A 20246-nucleotide genomic window follows, 5' to 3' on the forward strand; every position below is an offset into this window, starting at 1 on the left:
TAACTATTTTTGTTCCTGTTTATTCATTGAGTTCATTCACTTATTGAGTTCATTCACTCATTCATTCATTCAACATAGATTTATTGGAAGCCTACTATGTGCCAGACATTGGTCATACCAAGATTAATAAGATCCATGTCCCTGCCCTTAAGGGATTTAGGGTCCATTAGGAAATACATTTAGTTCAGCAAGCTCATATTGAATGCCCACTGTGGGACAAGTGTTTTGCTCATTGCCATCTTGATGCTACATGATGAGTTCTCAGCTTCTAAGGAAACTACGTCTACTTAGGAAGCCAGAATGTAGCCTCTGGAAATAACCTAGTACTGGTTCAATGTAATTTTAAATACTTCAAGAATTCGAAATAAGGGAGACCAGGTCCTGTCTTTTTCAATAGTGTTTGTTGTTGGCAGAAAGCAGACACACTCAGAATTTCAGATGCCTAAATGATTCTTGAATCTGTGCCAGAGGTATGGGGAGATGTCACATATACATCTGAGCCCAGATTCAACTTGGAAACAGTATTGACATTTCAGGTTGATACCAACAATCAGCGGCCTCCTGGAAGTAGTGGCTGTGAACCGAATGGCAGGTCTGTCTCCTCAAGGGATAGATGCTCATGCTTCCTCCTCCTGCTGGAATGCCCTTCTCCATCTATTGTGTGGCTGTCTCCTATCAATCTTTTTGAATTAGTCTCAGAAATCCCTCTCTCCTACTGTCATAACACTGAACCATACTCTACAATCATTATTATTCATAGGTCTGACTTTCTAGTAGACCATGAACTCCTTGCTTCTTCCTCAGTCCTCAGTTTCAGAATCTGGAGGACAGACTTGAAGATGACTGATACTAAAGTCCTTTCCAAGACTGTCATTCTGTGATATACTAGATCCAGTTTGGCAGGCACAACCAAGTTAGAAAGTGGGAATGGGATACTTGGGTGGTATATATTGAAATTAAATGAGAAGAATGAGGACTTAGAGATAGTACTAGAAAACTCAGGCTCTGTCAAAGTCTCAGACACACTGTGCCATGTCCAGCAGGTGTTTAGCATACAAATGAGCACATATTCAAGAAACCAGGGCACAGCAAAAAAAAAAAATGCACAGGCTCTGGAATCAGAGGAGTCTGGCTACTATTCTGCAGCCAAATAACCTTGGATGTGTTACATCTACTTCCTGGGCCTCAGATTCCCCTACTGTAAAACGGGGATAGAAATGCCTGCCTCAAAGTGATGAATCACTGGACTCTACTCCTGAAACCAGTACTACACTATACGTTAACTAACTTGAATTTAAGGGGCACCTGGGCGGCTCAGTTGGTTAAGCCTCTAACTTTAGCTCAGGTCATGATCTCACAGTTGGTGAGTTTAAGCCCCACGTTGGGCTTGCTGCTGTCAGCACAGAGACTGCTTCAGATCCTCTGTTCCCCCCTTCTCTCTGCCCCTCCCCTACTCTCAGATCCTCTGTCCCCTTCTCTCTCTGCCCCTCCCCCACTAGCGCCCTGTCAGAGTCTCTCTCTCTCTCTCTCTCTCTCTCTCTCTCTCAAAGATAAATAAACATTAAAAAAAAAAAACTAACTTGGGGCACTTGGGTGGCTCAGTCGGTTTAGGGACCAACTCTTGGTTTTGGCTCAGGTCATGATCTCATGGGTTCATGGATTTGAGCCTCATATAGGGCTTTGCATTAACAGCGCAGGACCTACTTAGGATTCTCTCTCTCCCTCTCTCTGCACCCACCCCCCACCAATCACACTCTCTCTCAAACTTAACAAAAATTTTTTTAAGCTAACTTGAATTTAAATAAAAAAAAATAGTACTTACATAAAAAAATGTCTGCTTCAGAAGTTGTGAAGATTTAAATAATGATATATGTAACGTGTTTTGCTTGTAGATGCTTAGTAATTATTCTCTATCCTTTTTATTTCCTCAGTTAGAAATCAGGATAAACTGAAACACGTTGGGAGTGTTGGGTCTAAAATAAATACGATTTAGCTCCTTCCCTGCTGCCGCCCAGTAGTGCAGAGGGGGAGGCTAGGGTACACTCAAGATTTGGCTCCACCCATAACCCACCACCATGGCCAGGGAAGGCATTGTAGCTGGAGGTATAATGGACATTAATACTGCTTTACAAGAAGTGTTGAAAGACTCATTCCACGATGACCTAGCACATGGAATTCACGAAGCTGCCAAAGCCTTAGACAAGCAAGCACCAAGCCCATCTTTGTGTGCTTGCGTCCAACTGGATGAACCTATGTATGTCAAGCTGGCAGAGGCCCTTTGTGCTGAACACCAAATCAACCAAATTAAGGTTGATGACAACAAGAAACTAGGGGAATGGGTAGGCCTCTGTAAAACTGACAGAGAAGGAAAATCCCATGAAGTGGTTGGTTGCACTTGTGTGGTGGTTCAGGACTGTGGCAAAGAGCCTCAGGCCACGGATGTCACCAAGGAATACTGGGAATGCAAGAAATGAACAATAAAAAACTTAGCCCTTGTTCCTCAAATTAATAAATAAAATATAATTTAGAACCTTTCATCTTAGCATTACAAGGGATCAGTCCGTCTTGCTGACTGCTGCTCCCTTCCCTGATAACAAACATTGGTCTCTGCATACTTCTAGTCATGGCACCCTTACCACCTCACAAGGCAGCCACACTCTCATCAATCATTATTAGAAAGTTCTTCCTTTTATCAAGGCAAAAATCTGCTCCCTAACTTTCTTCTCCCAGATCTTTATTCTCTCCCTTATGACAAGCCTACCCCTGCTTTCCCATGACAGCCTTTCAAATATTAAAATTGGCTCTGAGCACCTCTAGAGTCTTCTCTCCTTCAGACTAAAGACTACAGGTCTTTCAGATGTGTTTCATGGTACTGATTCTTCTGGACATGGGTAAGGCCCTGGTAAAAAAGTTTGCAGCTCTCCCTGGTCCCTTTCTGTTTGGTATATGGGAAATTGAGTAGGTTAAGAGGATATAAGTATGTATGTGAATAGATCATATTCATCTGTTCACCTAATAGGTATTTACTGACTATCCAACAATGTTATGGATCCTTTGGTAAGTCCTGGGGATACAGAGATGAATAAAATAGCATCTTGGCCCCAAGTTGCTCCCCACCTAGTGAGGAACAGGGATACATTAAGAGATGGTTTTGAAAAGATATGTCAGTGAGATCGTTCCCCTGATCTGCAGGGCTGAGGGGAGTGGGCTGGCATGGTTTTCATATGTTTGAAGAAACCAGGGGTGCCCCTTTCCTCTGTTTAGTCACTTAGTAAGTGCAGTGGGGGGCTGCCCTCACGTTCACTTGTGTCATTGCTCTGACATTCCAGGCATGCTCCTGCCTCAGGAGCATGTTATGGTTTGTGGGATTAAGCCCCACATCAGGCTCTGTGCTGACAGTACAGAGCCTGCTTGGGATTCTTTGTCTCCCTCTCTCTGCCCCTCTTGCTTACTCCCTCTCTTTCTCTGTCTTTCTCTCTCAAAATAAATAAATAAACCTTTAAAAAAAAAAAAGATTTCTTCTGTTTGGGATGCTCTGCCCTCAGAGAGAAGGGACTGGCTGCCTCCTTTCCCTCAGGTCTCTGCTCTCATGTCACCTTAGCAGCGAGGACTCACTTGACCATTCTATTAAAATATTGCAACCCCATCCCCTATACTTTTCCCTCCTCTGCTTTATTTCCTCCCCAGTACTCACCATCATCTGACAACTTTTATATTTTATTTATGTTTCTTGTCTTGCTCCATCACCCTCAATCAGAATATAGATTCAGTGATGGCAGAAACCAAGTATTTTTGTTCTCTTCTGGTCTCAGTAAATGGAACTATGTCTCGCACATGACAAGTGTTCAGTAAATACCTGTGGGGTAAATTCATGCAGTGCTTGGATTCAGCCCTCAGGTTGGAAGGTCATCCCTTGGTAGGAAAATCCTATCAAAATTTTACTGTTTCTTCAAAGCTGAGCTCATGTGCCTCTACCTCCAGGAAGCCTTCTGTACTCTGCTCAGTCAGAATCAGTCTTCATCTCCTCTGTTATGTGTATACTTTTGTTATTGTTCTTGTTCTTGTATATGGTTTTAAAGGAAATATCTCTGGTATATTTATTATTTTTGCTGAGATATAATTAATTCTTATATCTATTTTTCCCTTCTACATATTAAGTCTCCTGAAGTCAGGAACAATATCTTGGTCATTTTGGGGCCCACTCATGGTATCTGGCATGTTGTAGATGCCTGTTATACATGGAGTCTGTGTGCCTATAGCATATTCTGTGCTCTAATATAAAAGAAAAGCATCAAAAACATTCTCTCCCTTTAAGAAGGTTGGGACCTCAATGAGAAGATAACAGTCTCATAGACAATAGTAGAAAGCAATATTTAATGGGGCATGAGAGAAGAAAGACAAGGAACCAGCCTCCACTGAGCATCTGTTATATGCCAGGCACTTTGCATGCATTATCACTTTTAATCTCCCTAATAATTCCATGAAAAAGTAATCTTAAGTTCATTTTACAGGTACAATTATTGCAGCAGAAAGGAATAAAGTGGGAATGCAGAATTGGGGGATGAGAAGAAATAATGTATACAAAGAAATTCTGAGGACTTTCCCATCTGTGCTTCCCTTCCCTGCTACTAAGGATTAGATGTATAGTTTTCTCAGAAACCAATGTGTAGGGACATTACTTGAACTTGGTTAGCTGGGGCCACACAGCAATAAGCTGAAGCTGCATTTCTTACATCATTACATTTCTGTATCAAGTCTCCAGATGATGCCAACAATACCGTTACAGGGACCACACTTAGAGTACAAAAACTTTAAACCATACTTAGTTTGAAGCAACTGTGTGAACTACCAAAAGAAAAGAAATTCTCTGACTAGTTGGTTCTACTAACCCTGAGCCTGCAGAAGAAAAGTGAAGACCCAGAATGCCCAACACCATGTAAAACCCACAGAGGTGGGGTGGGTGGGAACAGAGCCATGGATGCTCCAGAATCTCAAAGCATCCCCAGTCAGTGTGAAGAAGGGGAAGAGACCCCAGCACAGAGTGTGTGCATGTCCTTGAGTGCTTACTTGATGCTGGACACTCTGCTGTGCCTTTTCACAGAAGCCAGGCCCTGTGGAGAGAAAAGCTTGAGCCCGAAAGTCACACAGATCTGGGCTTATTCAGATCCTAACCGTGGACCCTACTTACCGGTTACCTTTGGGCAGGTTACTTAACATGTCTTAGTCTATTGTTCTTATCAGCACAATGGGCCTGATAGTACCCATTTCACACAGGATTAAATTGGGTAACAGTAGGCCACTTAGCACAGTGCCTGACACAAGGCAGACCCTGAATAAATGGTAGCTGCTGTTAGTCTGTGTGTTAACATAGTTAACCCTCACAGTGATTCTCTGATTGTGAGGATAAGGGATTATCCCTGTTTTCCCAGATAAAGGAATATGCTGATGAAGCTTAAATGGCTTAACCAAAGTTATACAGCAAATAAGTTTTGAAACAGACACACACACACACACACATAGAAACACACACTGTGTGTGTGTGTGTGTGTGTGTGTAATAACAGCTGAAGTGTGTAATAACAGCTGAAGTGTGTAATAACAGCTTCAGGTCTCTCTGACCCTCTTTAGGGTGTGTTCAGGTAGATTTTGAGCCATCTGACATCTCAGGACTGGCAGGGAGGGAGTCTTGGGATTCAGAGTTGGCTGCAGTTAACCCAGCATGCGGATTACTGCCATGCAGGTGATCTTAAGGTGACTGGGGATTTTATCATGTGCTTGGAGAACAGAATTTCATCCTGAGCTCGGGGTTCTAACATTCACAAGAATCCTTACTCAACTCAGAAGTTTTTATCAACAGCAGCTACCCATCTGGCTGCCCCCTCAGGGACTTTGCAGATGAGGGGAGTAGCAGTTAGGTTTCTAGAGAATGACGATTTTTGAAGAAAGAAAGAGCAAAGTGTGCAGGTTGGCAGTGCAAAATGCTGAGGCCCTTTCCAGCCAGCCTTGCAAAGGGATGGCTTCTCTGTTGCTGCCATCAGCCATGAGGATGTCACATTTGGGGTCCTGCTGTCATAACCCCCAGGACCCCAAAGGCAAGGGAAAACAACTTCTATCCAGAATGACCAAGAAAATGGTACTATAATCAGCTGTAAGGGTGATTCCTAGAGTCTGAATGCAATAAAAATGCTTAGCACAACTATTGAAGATAATTTTGTTTTTCTTAGATGATTCAAAAAAGCCTCAGACGTATTTCAGGGCTTTGGAATAGTTGTCAGGGACATTTTAGTTCAAATAGAGTTAACTGTGAGTATGGCAAAGGGTACTGGATTTGGAGTCAAAAGGTCTAAACCAGGGGTCAGCAAACTATGGCCAAAAGGCCAAATTGAGCCCACTGCCTGTTTTCCTAAATGTGTTTTATTGGAACACATATTGTCTACGGCTGCTTTCATGCCACAATGGCAAGGTTGTCATGACAGAGACCAGAGGACCCACCAATCCTAAGCTACTTACTATCTCACCCTGTATAACAAAAGTTTGCCAATCCCTGATCTAGACTAAGATCCAGCACTATTTTCTCTGTTCTTCAGTTTCCACATCTATAAAATGATGATTATCTCTCCCATGGGGTTGTTGTGAGAGTCAAATGTGACAGAATGGGTGGCAAAGCTCTTTGGAAATGCAGAAGACAGGCAGCACCTGATCTGTGCTGGAGGAGAGCTTACCCAGACATCCTTTGTGCTTTCTTTTCCAATCTTTGATGTCCACTTGTCATGTTCCCCCTTTCTCACAAATGGAAAAAGAATTCCCCAGGTATCCCACCTTCCCCCCAAACATAAAGCATTCTTCTAGAAATGGAGGATTGGTACAAACATATGTATCCACTCTTTCGTCCCTCAAATATTTGTTGGGCACCTACTGTTTCTTGTAGGGAGAAATGTTTGGTTTCCAAGGGGAGAAGTTGGTATACAAATTATTACAACAGAACAGAGATGTTGCCATGTCAGAGTAGGAGGACCCATCATGTGTTTGTGTGTGTGCATGTACATATGTGCAGTTTATAAAAACAGAAATATTCAGGTTCAGATTTAAGAAAAGCCTGTGAACCTCTTTAATCTAAAATACACTGAAGTGCCTTAAAGTATAGCCATTATGTATAACTGTTTCCCTTTGGAAACTACATTCTAATTTTAAGTTTCCATCCCAAACTACCAAGAAAGCATTTCCTGCCCATGCATGGTCACTGGGGATCCCTCATCTATGCCTGCTGGACAGGACTATTAAGGAGTGGTAACACATGTCAGGGTGGTTGATCACCTGAGCATCAAGGAGTCAGGTGCTCACTACAGTTTACAAATTTTGGAGGCAGTCTTCATTTTATAATATCATCTGTTCTTTATTGATTTTTTTATTGATGATTCAATAAACATAACTTCAATGATTTAATTGTTTTATTTGACCAACTTGCTATCAAAATAAACTCCTAAATTGAGAACAAAAGTTTAAAAACTTTCTGTTCTAAAAATACTGTTGCTATACCTATCTGGTGAAATCTTACTATTGCTGATAAAGAAAAATGTAGTTATTTGGGAAAAAATAATAAGAGGACCTTATCTATTTCTGGGATGCAGATACACACACACTTGGCTCTAGGCTCCAGACTGGGTCCCCTGGGCCTTCCCAGCATGATGGCTCTCTTAGTCCCCATGGAAATAGTGTTGGTATTTTTTGTGAATGTGTTTCATCCACATTTTTCCATGTGCATTTAAATATAGGACTGCAAACCCAAAACTCATCAAACAATGTATGTCCATCATACATACAAGTTAAAACATAGAATTCTTCCTCATTTTACTCTCCCCCCTACTAATAATTTTTTAAAGAAATGAGGCTTGGGTTTTTATATTTTCTACCTTGGGATTTAATCCTCTCTAGAGTGTTTTAAAAGAGACTGCTTAGTCTGCTTAGGGGGTGCCTGAGTGGCTCAGTCAGTTAAGAGTCCAACTCTTGATTTCTGCTCAGGTCATGATCTCAGGGCTTGGATCTCAGGGTTCGTGAGATCAAGCCCCATTTCAGGCTCTGTGCTGTCAGCGGGGAACCTGCTTGGGATTCTGTCTCTTCTCTCCCTCAGCCCCTTCCTCCATTTGCGCTCGCTTGTGCTCTCTCTCTCTCTCAAAATAAATAAATAAGCATTTTTAAAAAGAGACTGCTTAGTTCCATCAAGTATTTTTTATTGGACTTAGCTGGACTCCTCCTACGTTGGCAAGAAGCACGTGAGGAAGCCATTTGTGAACAAGGTAGCACAGGTAGTTTCATTGTGATGCCAGTTTATCTCATGTCTTTTATTTCCCTGGCAATGTTCTTCACCTCCATTCCCCTCTGCTTGAATGCAGTGTTCTGTTTCAGAGTTTGTACCTCGTTATTTCAGATCAAGGAGAATCTCTAGTCTTTCCCCCCTCTTCCTTTCTGAAACGATGTTCATCTGGTTTTTAGTTTTTCCCAAAAGCACCTTCATTCCTGATGTTAAGTGCAGTTTCTCTCTAAACCTAGAGCAGGTGATGACAGCACAGTTGTGCTAATTGCAGTCAACCTGAGGTGATGGTGGGTTTGGGACTGATACAAGCAGGTGGGGAGGTATGACACAGCTTGCTGGACAGGAGTCCTTTCCTTCACTTGACCTTCAGAACCTTCCTAGGACCTGAAGCAAGGGTCTAAACCAAAGATAAAATATAGAATGTAAAAACATAGCCGCTGTATTTATTTTAGATTACCATAACTATATGATAATTAGAAAGAAAGATCTAGTGTATCAGGGAATGTGCACCACTGGTAGGCATGATAAATTTCTCCACATACATTCCATCAGCATGACGAATCATGAACTATTTGGGTTTAGGTTCAGTGTTTGCAGTTAAGTGGTGAGTGTTTTGTCTGTATTTTTTCATATTTCATTTTAATTTTATAAAAATTCAATTTAGCTGGATAGACTGACTTGTTTCCTAGAACTAGCTAAGGTTTATCATTGAGATTATTGCTTTAAAAATGTCCTTCAAAGCATCTCAACTTGGTGCACAACTGTTTAAAATAAATAATTGTAAGAATATTTTAGTGCGGGGCGCCTGGGTGGCGCAGTCGGTTAAGCGTCTGACTTCAGCCAGGTCACGATCTCGCGGTCCATGAGTTCGAGCCCCGCGTCGGGCTCTGGGCTGATGGCTCAGAGCCTGGAGCCTAATTCTGATTCTGTGTCTCCCTCTCTCTCTGCCCCTCCCCCGTTCATGCTCTGTCTCTCTCTGTCCCAAAAAAATAAATAAACGTTAAAAAAAAAAAAATTTAAAAGAATATTTTAGTGCTGCAATTTTTAAGCCTTCTCTTATTTACAAGGAAAATAGAACTGATAAATTTGAATGATGAAAATGGATTTAATTAGGTGAATTTAGTTGGGCTTGATGAGGTGAAGCCAAATTTAGGATAATGATATTTTTAAACTAATGCCTCTTGTATTTTAGGATTTGCAAAAGTTTCTCCCAACATGTGGCAGGGTCGTGTAATTCACACACACCTCTCTCTCACACACACTTTTACTCTTCTGCACACACACATACACACACATGTAGAAGGGCCCCAGCAGCTAGAGTGTGTTTAGCATTTGCTCTTCCTCCTTCAGTTACTAATTCTGCCTATAAAGGGTATATCTGGCCAAGTTTGCTCCTGTCTTTCCTGTTATTCCACAACACAGAGGAGTTTTCTAATGGAAAGTATTGTCATTTTGGGTTTTCCATTTTGGGGACAAAAGTGGGCACTGAGCCATTACTCATGATCCTCTTTGCTTGCGTCCTATAAAGGATAACAAAGTCACCCGTTTTCTGATCCAGAACCCAACTTGTTTTCCCAGGTTCCCTCCTACAACCAACACAAACACAGACATTTACCAGCAAAACAGAAGCTGTTGGAAAGATTTTTTGGCTGCTGAAATGGGCTCCTGTCACCAGGACATGGCAGGCTTTTTGCTGTATTGTCTCCCAGCCCTGGCCCGGGTACTCCAGAAAGAGCTTTATGTAATCAGTCTTCCCTGACATGTGACGTCCTGTCATTTTCCTCCCTTTCGGCTCCACTGCCGCCCACAAATCAATAACATTGCTTGGGAAGTTCAAGCTGGTTTTTCAGCCACCCTAAGCTCTGTATTTCTTAAAGGGTATGTCAAAAAATGTAAAGTTTCCTAATGATATTTCTGGCTGATGACACATGGCAGAGCTGATGGACTATTTATAATCAGTGGCACGATCGCAAGCACATTATTTTTATTTCACTTGGGGGGAGCCCTGTCACTTGCTACCTCTCTTTGCAGACAAGTTGATGCCATCTCCACCTAAAGGAGCTAAATCCTCTTTGCAGAATGTGTTTGCACTCTCCCCTTTGTGTTAGGAGCTCCCCAGTTCTTTCTAATAGAACCTCCTCTTTTTTTTTAATTGTTCTCGGGCTGGGAGGGGAGGATGATGAGGGCAACCAATGATTTGTAGCAACTGCTTTAAATTCTGGTCATGCCTTCACTATAAATGTCTCAGTCTTTGCTGCTCAGATCCTGCTACATTCCTCTGAGTGTGGGCGTGGCTGGCATGACTGAGGCAGCAGACACAGCTACCACATTCAGCGCTCGCCCCAGTTTTACAGGACTGAGCATAGCATAGCTGTCTTTCGTTGAGCAGCTACTATATTCTAGGCAATGTACCTGGTAGGCATTTTATACACAGTGTCTCATTAACCCTTTCATAGTTGTCTCTGGCAAGTGCTGTTATCTCCAGAGAAGACACATGGGGGAAAAAAATTGGGACATCCAGTGACTTCTCTCCACAGTCACACTGCCCATAGGAAAAGCCCCATGACTCCAGTTCAGATCTAACAAAGCACACCTGCTCTCGTTCAACTACCTTCTCACCTCTGTCCAATTAAGTGGACACTTGTGTATGTATGTGGATGTGCAGGGGCACTTACCCATTCCCAACGTGGGCAGCTGCTGGGAGTTCATAGGCTGACCAAAGTGAGAGATGGAAGAATTGGAAACTTCACCTGGGGTAAACCCTGGTGTAAAAGAAACCATATACTAGAGGAGGGTTTTGACTCACTGCAATGGGAAGTATTACTGCTGTAAAGATACTGAGCTCTCTCTTTCTCTCTTTCTCTTTTTAAAATGTTTCCACAGGACAGAGTTTAGGGTATGGATTCGTTAACTATATTGATCCAAAGGATGCAGAGAAAGCCATCAATACTTTAAATGGACTCAGACTCCAGACCAAAACCATAAAGGTAAGAAGTGATATGCTGTCCTGATTGGGAGGCACTGGTTAAATTTTGTTCCTTTGATCTCATAAATCCAGGCTATCAGGGAGCTGGAAGTGGTGTTCTTTATTTATGCAAAGGACATTTATCATCCACAGTGCTAAGTGGAGGACACAGATCATTACAAAGAATGAGATGTAGGCTGAGTAGAGGGAAGGGACTGGAGGGTAGATGGGGTGTCAGGGCCCGCCAAGAAGGCCTGTGAGCCCAAGCCTGCAAAGATGGCCAGAACTAAGCCATGGGAAGAAGCTGAGCCAGAGAAGCTGTTCCACACAGAGGGAACAGCACATGGGAAGCTGTGAAAATGAACGTAAACATTATGAGTGGGGAACAGCATATAGGATAGCATGGTCTGATTTGGGATGGGAGGTGGGCAGGAGCCTCATGTGGCAGGCTGTAACAGTTTGGCTTTACCTAAAGGGGACAAGGACCCTCCTAAATGTGACTAGAAAAGAAAAAAAATCTGTTATAAATAAACACTAATATAATAGGGATGGGGACTATCCAATTGTTAGGAACACAGTAAAGGAATGACAGAAAAAGTAACATTCGAGCAACTGGAAAATAATTAGAGCTGTAGATAATATCTCAGGTGGGGTTGTTTTAAGTCGAAAAAGAGAAACAGTTACCCAGAGCCTGTTTCTCCAGAGGTTTCTATGACTATGCCGTCACTCTCTCGGTTCAGATTTCCCCTTGTGGAGATCCTTCAGGAGGTGGTGCTGTTTGCTTTGAGGGCCCCCTCTGATAGCTAGTGGTGGTCTCCTGGATGGAGCCTTCTCCTCCTCCTCAGTCTCCCTTCCCCTTCTTCCCCCACCTCCAGGCAGCATCCTGCTTGGGGGCAGCTGCCAGCCCATTAATGAGTCCCATCCTTCATAGCCTATTAAACCACAGGGAGGTGTCTCCTGGGCGCTCTTATCCTCACGACAGCAGGTCTGACGCAAAGTAGGACAAAAGAGAACCTCTCCCAGAATGGAAATCTATAGATGGCACCAGCTCTCAGCGTATGAAAACACAAAAGCAGAACTTTTTAGTTCAACAGAGCCACTTTTCCAACATCAGGACTGACAGAGAGAGACTGTTGGTATAAGATAATTTCAGCTAGGAGGTAATCAAAGCAAAACCAAAACAAAAATCTTCTTTTTTTGGAATATTATTATCCGATTGTCTTCCTTCCTTCCTTCCTTCCTTCCTTCCTTCCTTCCTTCCTTCCTTCCTTCCTTTATTTTAAGCAGCTTAACTTTTGCAATTGAGTTTAGCTTATTTCCAAAAGTGATTGCTTTCATGATCTCATACAGTCTGTAGTACACAAAGACCCCCAAATCAGCCTGATTCAGGCTGCCTCAGTCTCATCTTACAATCAATCCCTTTGAGCTATCTAATGGAGAAATAATTAAGAGTTGTTTAATTATGGGGTAGTCCTCTGAGAGGCAGGAGGATTAATTTCTTTCAAAGGAAAAACATACCTATTTTTACGCTTTACGTGAAGATGGGATGCTCACGTCCCTGATTGTTTGATGAGGCCACACCAGGTTGAGAGCTGTATTTGTGGGTTTGATTGATTTTTCTGTGCTATCCAGTTCAGCATTAGAATGTCAGACATTTACTCTTCCCTTGATGGACACCCTGACCTTGAACTGAGAAAGGTACTTTTTTTTTTCCTCTACAGTTTTCTTGAAACCCAAACCTTCCCAAGAGTTTAGGATCAAATCATCAGTCATCCATTTTACCTTTTTTTTTTTTTTTAATATTCCATGAAGCTGTTGGGTTTCCTGAAAGACTGATTGGACCTGGCTTTTCTGCTCTCAGAATGCACCCCCTGATCCATCATGCCATCAGAAGTAGTGCTTTGTCTAAGTAGATCTTACAGACAAGGAACGTCGATTATTTTCTTTCTGTGGGAAGGCTGTCTGCCTTCTCTTCTCTACATCCGTTGCCCCACCCCCTCACCCACCCTGTGCTCACCCTGCATCAAAACGCTGCCAACACATTTGCACCCAGCAGTAACATGGGCTTCCGAGGCATTGTAGGATTCAAAATGCATGATGCCATGGCTGAATCAATAATTTCCATCCTCTACTACGAATGAAAATTTAATGTGCAAACCTGGGGATTTCAGCCCTTTCATTAAAGCAGTTTATTTGCCATACTAAAAATTAAGTTTGAGTGATAGGTTCTTTTATTAACTTTTCTTCCCTTTCCTAAAGGGACACAATGTTTAAGGTAAAAATCATATTAAAGGGGAGGAAAAAAGCAAACCCTTTTCATGTGCTGTTAATAGTCTCATCATTTATTAATTTTTTAAAATTGCTTTTCTGCCTTTCAGGCCACTCTTTACTTCTGCTTCAGTCTGCTTTGATAAGTGACATGAGATTTATCTCTTTGCTCTGACTCCCAAGAAGGAATAGATAACTTTCATATCTGGAAAAAACAAATATCTTCCTGGAAGCATGCTTTACAGAGATCTGCCCAGAACTATCTAGTACATGTTTGCAAGATATGGTCAAGTTTGTCCCTCTTTCTCACATTTCTGGAACATTTTTGAAGTGCTTTGTGCAAAACACAATACTTTTTAAAAACTTTTTGTTTAAGTTTATTTATTTATTTTGAGAGAGAGAGAGCAGGGGAGAGGCAGAAAGAGAAGGAGAGAAAGAACCCCAAGCGGGCTCTGCTGTGTCAGCACAGAGCCTGATGCAGGGCTCGAACTCACAAACTGTGAGATCGTGACCTGCGCCAAAACCAAGAGTCAGATGCTTAACTGACTGAGCCACCCAGGTGCCCCAAAACACCCTATTTCAAATGTAATGTACAACATAGCTGCAGGAAAACCAAGAGTTAATTGTTGTTGTTATATTTTAATTCCTAGGTTTTAATGATTAACTGCTAGATTCAGGGATAGTTCTAGAAAGCCCTAAGGGAAGGGTGGAGACTATAGTGAGGTGGAGAGCAATAAAAATGGCAGGTACTCATCAGCTACTACAGATTGTTTAAGCCCAGATTGTTGCCAGGTCTTCCAATTATTCAATAAAAACTGAAATCTAGATATTTTTAATGCCAAATCTGTCAATTTCTAAAGGTTGGAAACCAACTTAAAATTTTTAAAGCATAGGTAGTCAGGTCAAACAAAACTTAATAGTTGACCTGTGGGCAAGCAGTGTGTGGCCTCTGAAGTCAAATTTAAGTACAAAAACACTGTTTTGCTTATTGGACGTGAATGATTCATTCACCTCCTAGTGGAAGGTGCCCCCAAATGATGGTTCCCTGTTAACAACTATTCATTGTCGCTTTAGTAAGGTGGATGTAATGTAACTATGTGCCAATATCAAAGGCATATAGAGGGCAAGGCCAGGCCTCTGTCCTCAAAGAGAATACAGTCTTGGCATAGACACAGCATCAAAGCAGAGAAAGAACGTGATTCATTAATTAAGCCCCTATGAGTAGTGTGGATGACTGCAGATAATGTGCCTATGTGGATCAAACAAATATATTTTTTGGAAACATGTGTTACAGTGATGTCCTAGGAACATCTAGTACATGTTTGCAGACGTGACTACAGAGGAATTATTCTTTGGATTATAACTTGTTTAGTGGGAGAAAGTGGCCAGGCTCAGAGATGAAATGACCTGTCCAATGGCACACAAGTGACCAGCAGCTGAGCTGAGCTAGCATCTGAAGGGCCTGTGAAGGACTCTGCCACAAGAGGAGATGCTTAATATGTGAGCATATGCTTGAAATAATAATAATTATTTATTATAATTATACTACTAATAATAGTAATGCTACCTTATATTGAATATTTACTGTGTACCAACAGTATTCTAACCCCTTTACATGCTTGAGAGGATTGAATTCTTGAAACATCCCTAGGGCTAGATGCTTTACACACATGAACTCTACTTCTTAAGATAGCCCTGTAAGAAGGTGCTATTCTCTCCTTTGTACAGTTGAGGAAACTGAGGCCCAAAGAGGGTAGGAGACTTACCCAGGATCACATGGTTGGTATGTGAGATTTGGAGTAAAGAAAGGTGTTTTAAAAATAACTCTAGCAGTAGGCTGTAAGTATTGGAAGGTCACACTGTGTGTTTGCTCAGCAGCACGTGCATTCTATGAGATTGTTTGGGTCTGTATTTGGCTCTGCACACACAGATAATACTCCCTGGCATGGGAAGGAGATATAAAAAGCAAACAAATTGTGTGGTTCTTCCAGGTTCTTCATTAAACAGACTTGTGGTTTGGGACTTCTGCCATCAACCTGAGTACAGACCTAAGTTCAGGTCTTTTCTTCTTGAACCCCTGCTTTGCAGGCTCTGTGCTAGGTCCTGGGATTTAGGTGACCCAGAGATGGCAGTGCCCTAGACTTTCTCCCATCTACATGTGTTAGAGAGGCACAGAGCATGGACCGTGGGCTTACATGTCTAGCCTGCCAGACCAGCCTGGCACTCCACTTGGGAAAGTGGGTCTTTTCTTAGGATTTCAACTCTGAACACAGTGGAGATGATTTGCCCCATTTAGAGTTTTGAGAGTGCTCTTTGTTGAGCTTTTTTCCTCACTTGTCTCCAACAGAGTGATGTTAGACTTTGGGACGTATTGGGTGAAATGACTGTGGGTTCTGGAAAATGATTCCCGGTACTCCTTGACTCCACAGTGGATGCCTGTCCCAGTCCTGGGCCCTCTCCTCTCTCCATGGGTTCTAAAACAGCAGCTTCTGAATTCACACTGTAATTTCAGCTGCTTACTAGGAAGCACTTCATTGAATCCAGCTGTAGTGGTCCAGCTCTTTGTCGCATTAATTAGTAACAAAGAAAATTAGATGTCTGTAGTACCTTCAAAAGAGATATCTTTACAAAAAGTTTGGATTGATATTCAAGTTACACTGAGAACCTTCAGTAAAAAGTGATCCAGAGTGTAATTTGAGGGTTTGGAATCATGCCCAGTAAATCTTTCCGAATAGTGGGACACCAGTTTGGATTTTTAACCTGAGTTCGAGGAGCAGAGGAGTAAAGAAGTGTTCACTGCTCTGCCTCCAGAAGCTCCTGTCTCATGGGGGGCACAAACATACAGAGAATCTTCTCTAATGCAGTGGGATGGGGCGCGGATGGGGCGCTTATGGGGCTGCAGGGCTGCCCGTTGGTTTGGGGTGCAGGAGTGGGAACCCGGAAGCTATGCAAGGTTTGAGCAGGAAAGGGACTTGGTCAAAGCAAAGTTCCAAGAAGGCTCATCTGGCGACGGTGTGTCACCTGCGGTGTTGGACGGATGAAACCAGTGGCTTGCAAGCTGTAGTGGTAGGTTTTTGTCAGCCTAGACACTGGTTTTCATTAGCTCTTTAGGAGCTGTTCTTACTCATTTTAAAAGCAAGGCATGCTTATTTATAAATAATTTGGAAAACACATTATCATATAATGTGGCAGTATCAGCCATTCCCAACTCAATACTGTTAACGTTTTTATATATTTCCTTCCTTTTCTCATTGCATTACAGGTTTACAAATGATTTTGTGTCTTGTCTTTTTCAAATAATTACATTAAGCTATTACTCATATTAAAAAAATACGACTTTAAAGAAAACATTCCCAGAGCACGGCTCTTGTGCAAACTGGAGGTGTGAGTGCTTTCAGGACTGGAGCAGGAAGGAGGGGACAAAAGGCTGCTTCTGCCACTCAGAGTGAACCCAGGAGGGTTGGCACTCAGTCAGGAGAGGGGCTGTGAGAGTTAAGAAGGAAGCTTTATCACAAGGCAGCAGCCCAGCTCCAGAGGGAGCAGGACTGAGAAGGAGAAGGTGCATTGAGTAAGGGCTTTTCAGAAGGAAGAAACTTCCCATCACTGGGAAGGAAAACAAACTGAGCTCCTGTCTTCAGGCCTCTCTGTACCATGATGCTGCTTAGCCATTTCTCTGTTCTCGCTTTATTCTTCTAATAGCACTAACGGTGCCTCCAGGGGATCTTTCCACACTTGAGTTTTGCAGGTTCCAGTATGCCCCTCCCACTTCTTCCTCTTGCCAGGGGTCATTGGGGGCGCTAGGCCTCCCTCCCTCGCCCTGCAATCCACCTGCCTTGCTAGAGGCCTCTGTTCCGCTGAAGCATCTTTTCTTTGCACTCGGCATAAGCAATTATTTCTCCTATCACTGCTCTTAATGCTTCCCAGAGAGTTGGCAGATCATTTTTTGCTGACGGGTATCACCCCACCCAGAAATGATAGACTGCCTCCCTCAGTCTTATTAATAATAAAAAAGGCATTTTTCTCTCCTCCCCCATTACAGCTATAGTCAGAGCAGTGTGGGAGCACTTCCCCCACCAAGGTCAGCAGGGGAGGCTGGATCACTGAATCCCCAAGGACCCAAGAGAGGGCACATAGCCACAGCAGTGTAAACTGGAGACTCGTTTACCCCAGTTGTACCAGGCTGCTCTTTCTCTCCGGTGAGAGCTTCCGTTTGCCTGCTCTGCTTCCCGGTGCTCTGCTAACTTCCTCTGAGTGAATGATTTCAGATACAGGTGTAGGAGTTTGAGAGAGAGAACTAGAGCTTCCCTGCTCTCTCTGCCCAGTGAGGCTGTTACAATTCCAGTATCTCTTGAAGGTTGTCCACAGTGTCCTGGGTCTGGATTGCAAAAGAAAATCAGACAGGTACAGGTTAAGATGACACCTTATAGTGCTATCTTATATTGGTTTCAGAAGTGTGTGGAATGGGACTTGGGGGCTTTAGTTGTCTACAAGTGTGAAAGAAGCCAACAGTAGGATGTGAGCTGCTTTTAAAAAAGCCAGTGCAGGGGCGCCTGGGTGGCGCAGTCGGTTAAGCGTCCGACTTCAGCCAGGTCACGATCTCGTGGTCCGTGAGTTCGAGCCCCGCGTCGGGCTCTGGGCTGATGGCTCAGAGCCTGGAGCCTGTTTCCGATTCTGTGTCTCCCTCTCTCTCTGCCCCTCCCCCATTCATGCTCTGTCTCTCTCTGTCCCAAAAATAAATAAACGTTGAAAAAAAAAAATTTAAAAAAGCCAGTGCACCTTGGCTGTGTTAGGAGAATTGTAGATTCCAGATCACAGGAAGTAATGCTGCTTTCTTGTGCACTCTGGTCAACCTGTCCTTGGTGTCTGTGTCCCATTCTCAGCCCCACATTTAAAAATTTTTTTTTTAACGTTTTTATTTATTTTTCGGACAGAGAGAGACAGAGCATGAACGAGGGAGGGGCAGAGAGAGAGGGAGACACAGAATCGGAAACAGGCTCCAGGCTCTGAGCCATCAGCCCAGAGCCTGACGCGGGGCTCGAACTCCCAGACCGCGAGATCGTGACCTGTCAGCCCCACATTTTAAAGAGACCTGACATTCTAAGGATTGTCCAGAGGCACATGAGGAAGATGGCAAAGATGATGCCATACTCAGATCCACCCACAGTGGTTGGTTTTTGTTCTCTAAGGGAAAAGAAGTCTGCAGTGATTCTGAAACTCAATCCTATATTTCAAGAATCTAGGAAGAGACCCTGTGCAGCTATCAGGGTAGAACATTTGTCTTGGATAGTAGTGACTCTCTGTTAGAGACATTCAAATGGAGTCATCAGGGATGATGTAGAAGAGATTCCTATACCAAACTAGAGTCTGATCTAAAGGTCCCTTTGAGCTCTGAGATTCTGAATTTTTGTGTGGTTCCTGGACTTCAACTCTTCTATCCAGTATAGTAGCCACACATGGCTATTTAAATTTGAGTTTAAATTAATTAAAATTAAGTCAAATGAAAAGTTCAGTTCCTCAGTCATACCAGGTACATTTGAAGTGCTCTGTAGTCACATGTAGTTAGTGGCCACCATATCAAGCAACACATTTTCATGATCCTAGGTTTGATTAGACAGCGCTGGCCTAGAACATCAGTGGCCGTGGGGAATAAGGAATCTCTTCTCTATGGCTATCATGAAGCCCCAGAGAAAATCAGCTGGTCTGTCAAAGATCATAGAGCCAATCCCTCTTCCCTTCCCTTTTGTTGTCCATTCAAAAGAGCTCTGAGTTAAGATGAAGAGTCGGTCAAGTCCCAGCTCTGTCAAAAACTCCCAATATGACCTTGGGCAACTTACTTTACTTCTCTGGATGCATTTCCTCATCTGCAGAATGGTTCCTTCCAGCTGCAACAGTCTAATAAAATACTATAGTGTGATCTTGTCAGCTTGATAACTTTCCAGAGAAAGTAGCAGTTTGTGCCAAGCACACAGCTTTTATTTCACTGTCCACGTTAGCCTGGTATAGTGGAAAGATCCCAGAACTTGGAGTCATATCCAGCTTTGTCTTAGTTTGGCTATGTGACCTTGGACAAGTACTTGATCTCACTGAACCAGAATTAGTCATCTAGAAAATGGAACGAATAATATCTCATGGGTAATCATGGCTTATAGTGGGGTACTCAAGTAATGCTTCCCAGAATGATGACAAAAGTGAATAGGGTTATCCCTAAGGTGAAAATTACATGACAGGAGAAGACTTTTTCCCATCTGCATGTTTCAGAGATGTACATGCTTCAAAGATGCATAAAAAAATAAAGAGTCTGAGCCTTACTAAGCCTCAGGCAGCACATATAGAGGCTTTGTATCGTAGGAAGTATTATGGAGCTCCCAGGTGGCTACAGTAATCTTATCAATCTTTCATATAGCAAGAATCAGGATTTGCAGTTTAGTGAGAAGACTGAATGTCTTCAGCTCTGGGTCTGAGACCAGTTCTTCCACTAACCGGGCCATGAAACCGTTAGCATATCTCTACCTTCTGGAGGCCACTAGATGGACAGAAATATCCTTGTACTAAGTAAGCTTCTTTGGAATTTAATGGACTTTGTTAAAGTTGTAGACATATGAATATATCACCACACCATAGAAATATTTATCCTGCCTACTGTATGCCAGACACTCTCTTGATATTCTTGGATACTCTTAAACTCCACAATGGGAGACACAGT

The 20246-nt window shown here is 42.8% G+C and overlaps 1 protein-coding gene and 1 pseudogene across 7 annotated transcripts in view; both read left to right on the plus strand.

The window, feature by feature from the left end:
- ELAVL4 (ELAV like RNA binding protein 4) overlaps nucleotides 1–20246 on the plus strand; it is a 148633-nt gene that overhangs the window by 111534 nt on the left and 16853 nt on the right. For all 7 annotated transcript variants that reach the window (XM_086716932.1, XM_086716929.1, XM_086716928.1 and 4 more), the window contains exon 3: nucleotides 11194–11297. In XM_086716932.1, the coding sequence (XP_086573058.1) occupies nucleotides 11194–11297 (104 nt within the window). The remainder of the gene's footprint in view (nucleotides 1–11193; nucleotides 11298–20246) is intronic.
- On the plus strand, nucleotides 2021–2532 carry LOC112848492 (small ribosomal subunit protein eS12 pseudogene; annotated as a pseudogene).

This window comes from Puma concolor, chromosome C1, assembly GCF_028749965.1.
Source record: "Puma concolor isolate L17-30 chromosome C1, mPumCon1.1.hap2, whole genome shotgun sequence".
In the NCBI taxonomy this organism is placed as follows: Eukaryota; Metazoa; Chordata; class Mammalia; order Carnivora; family Felidae; genus Puma; species Puma concolor.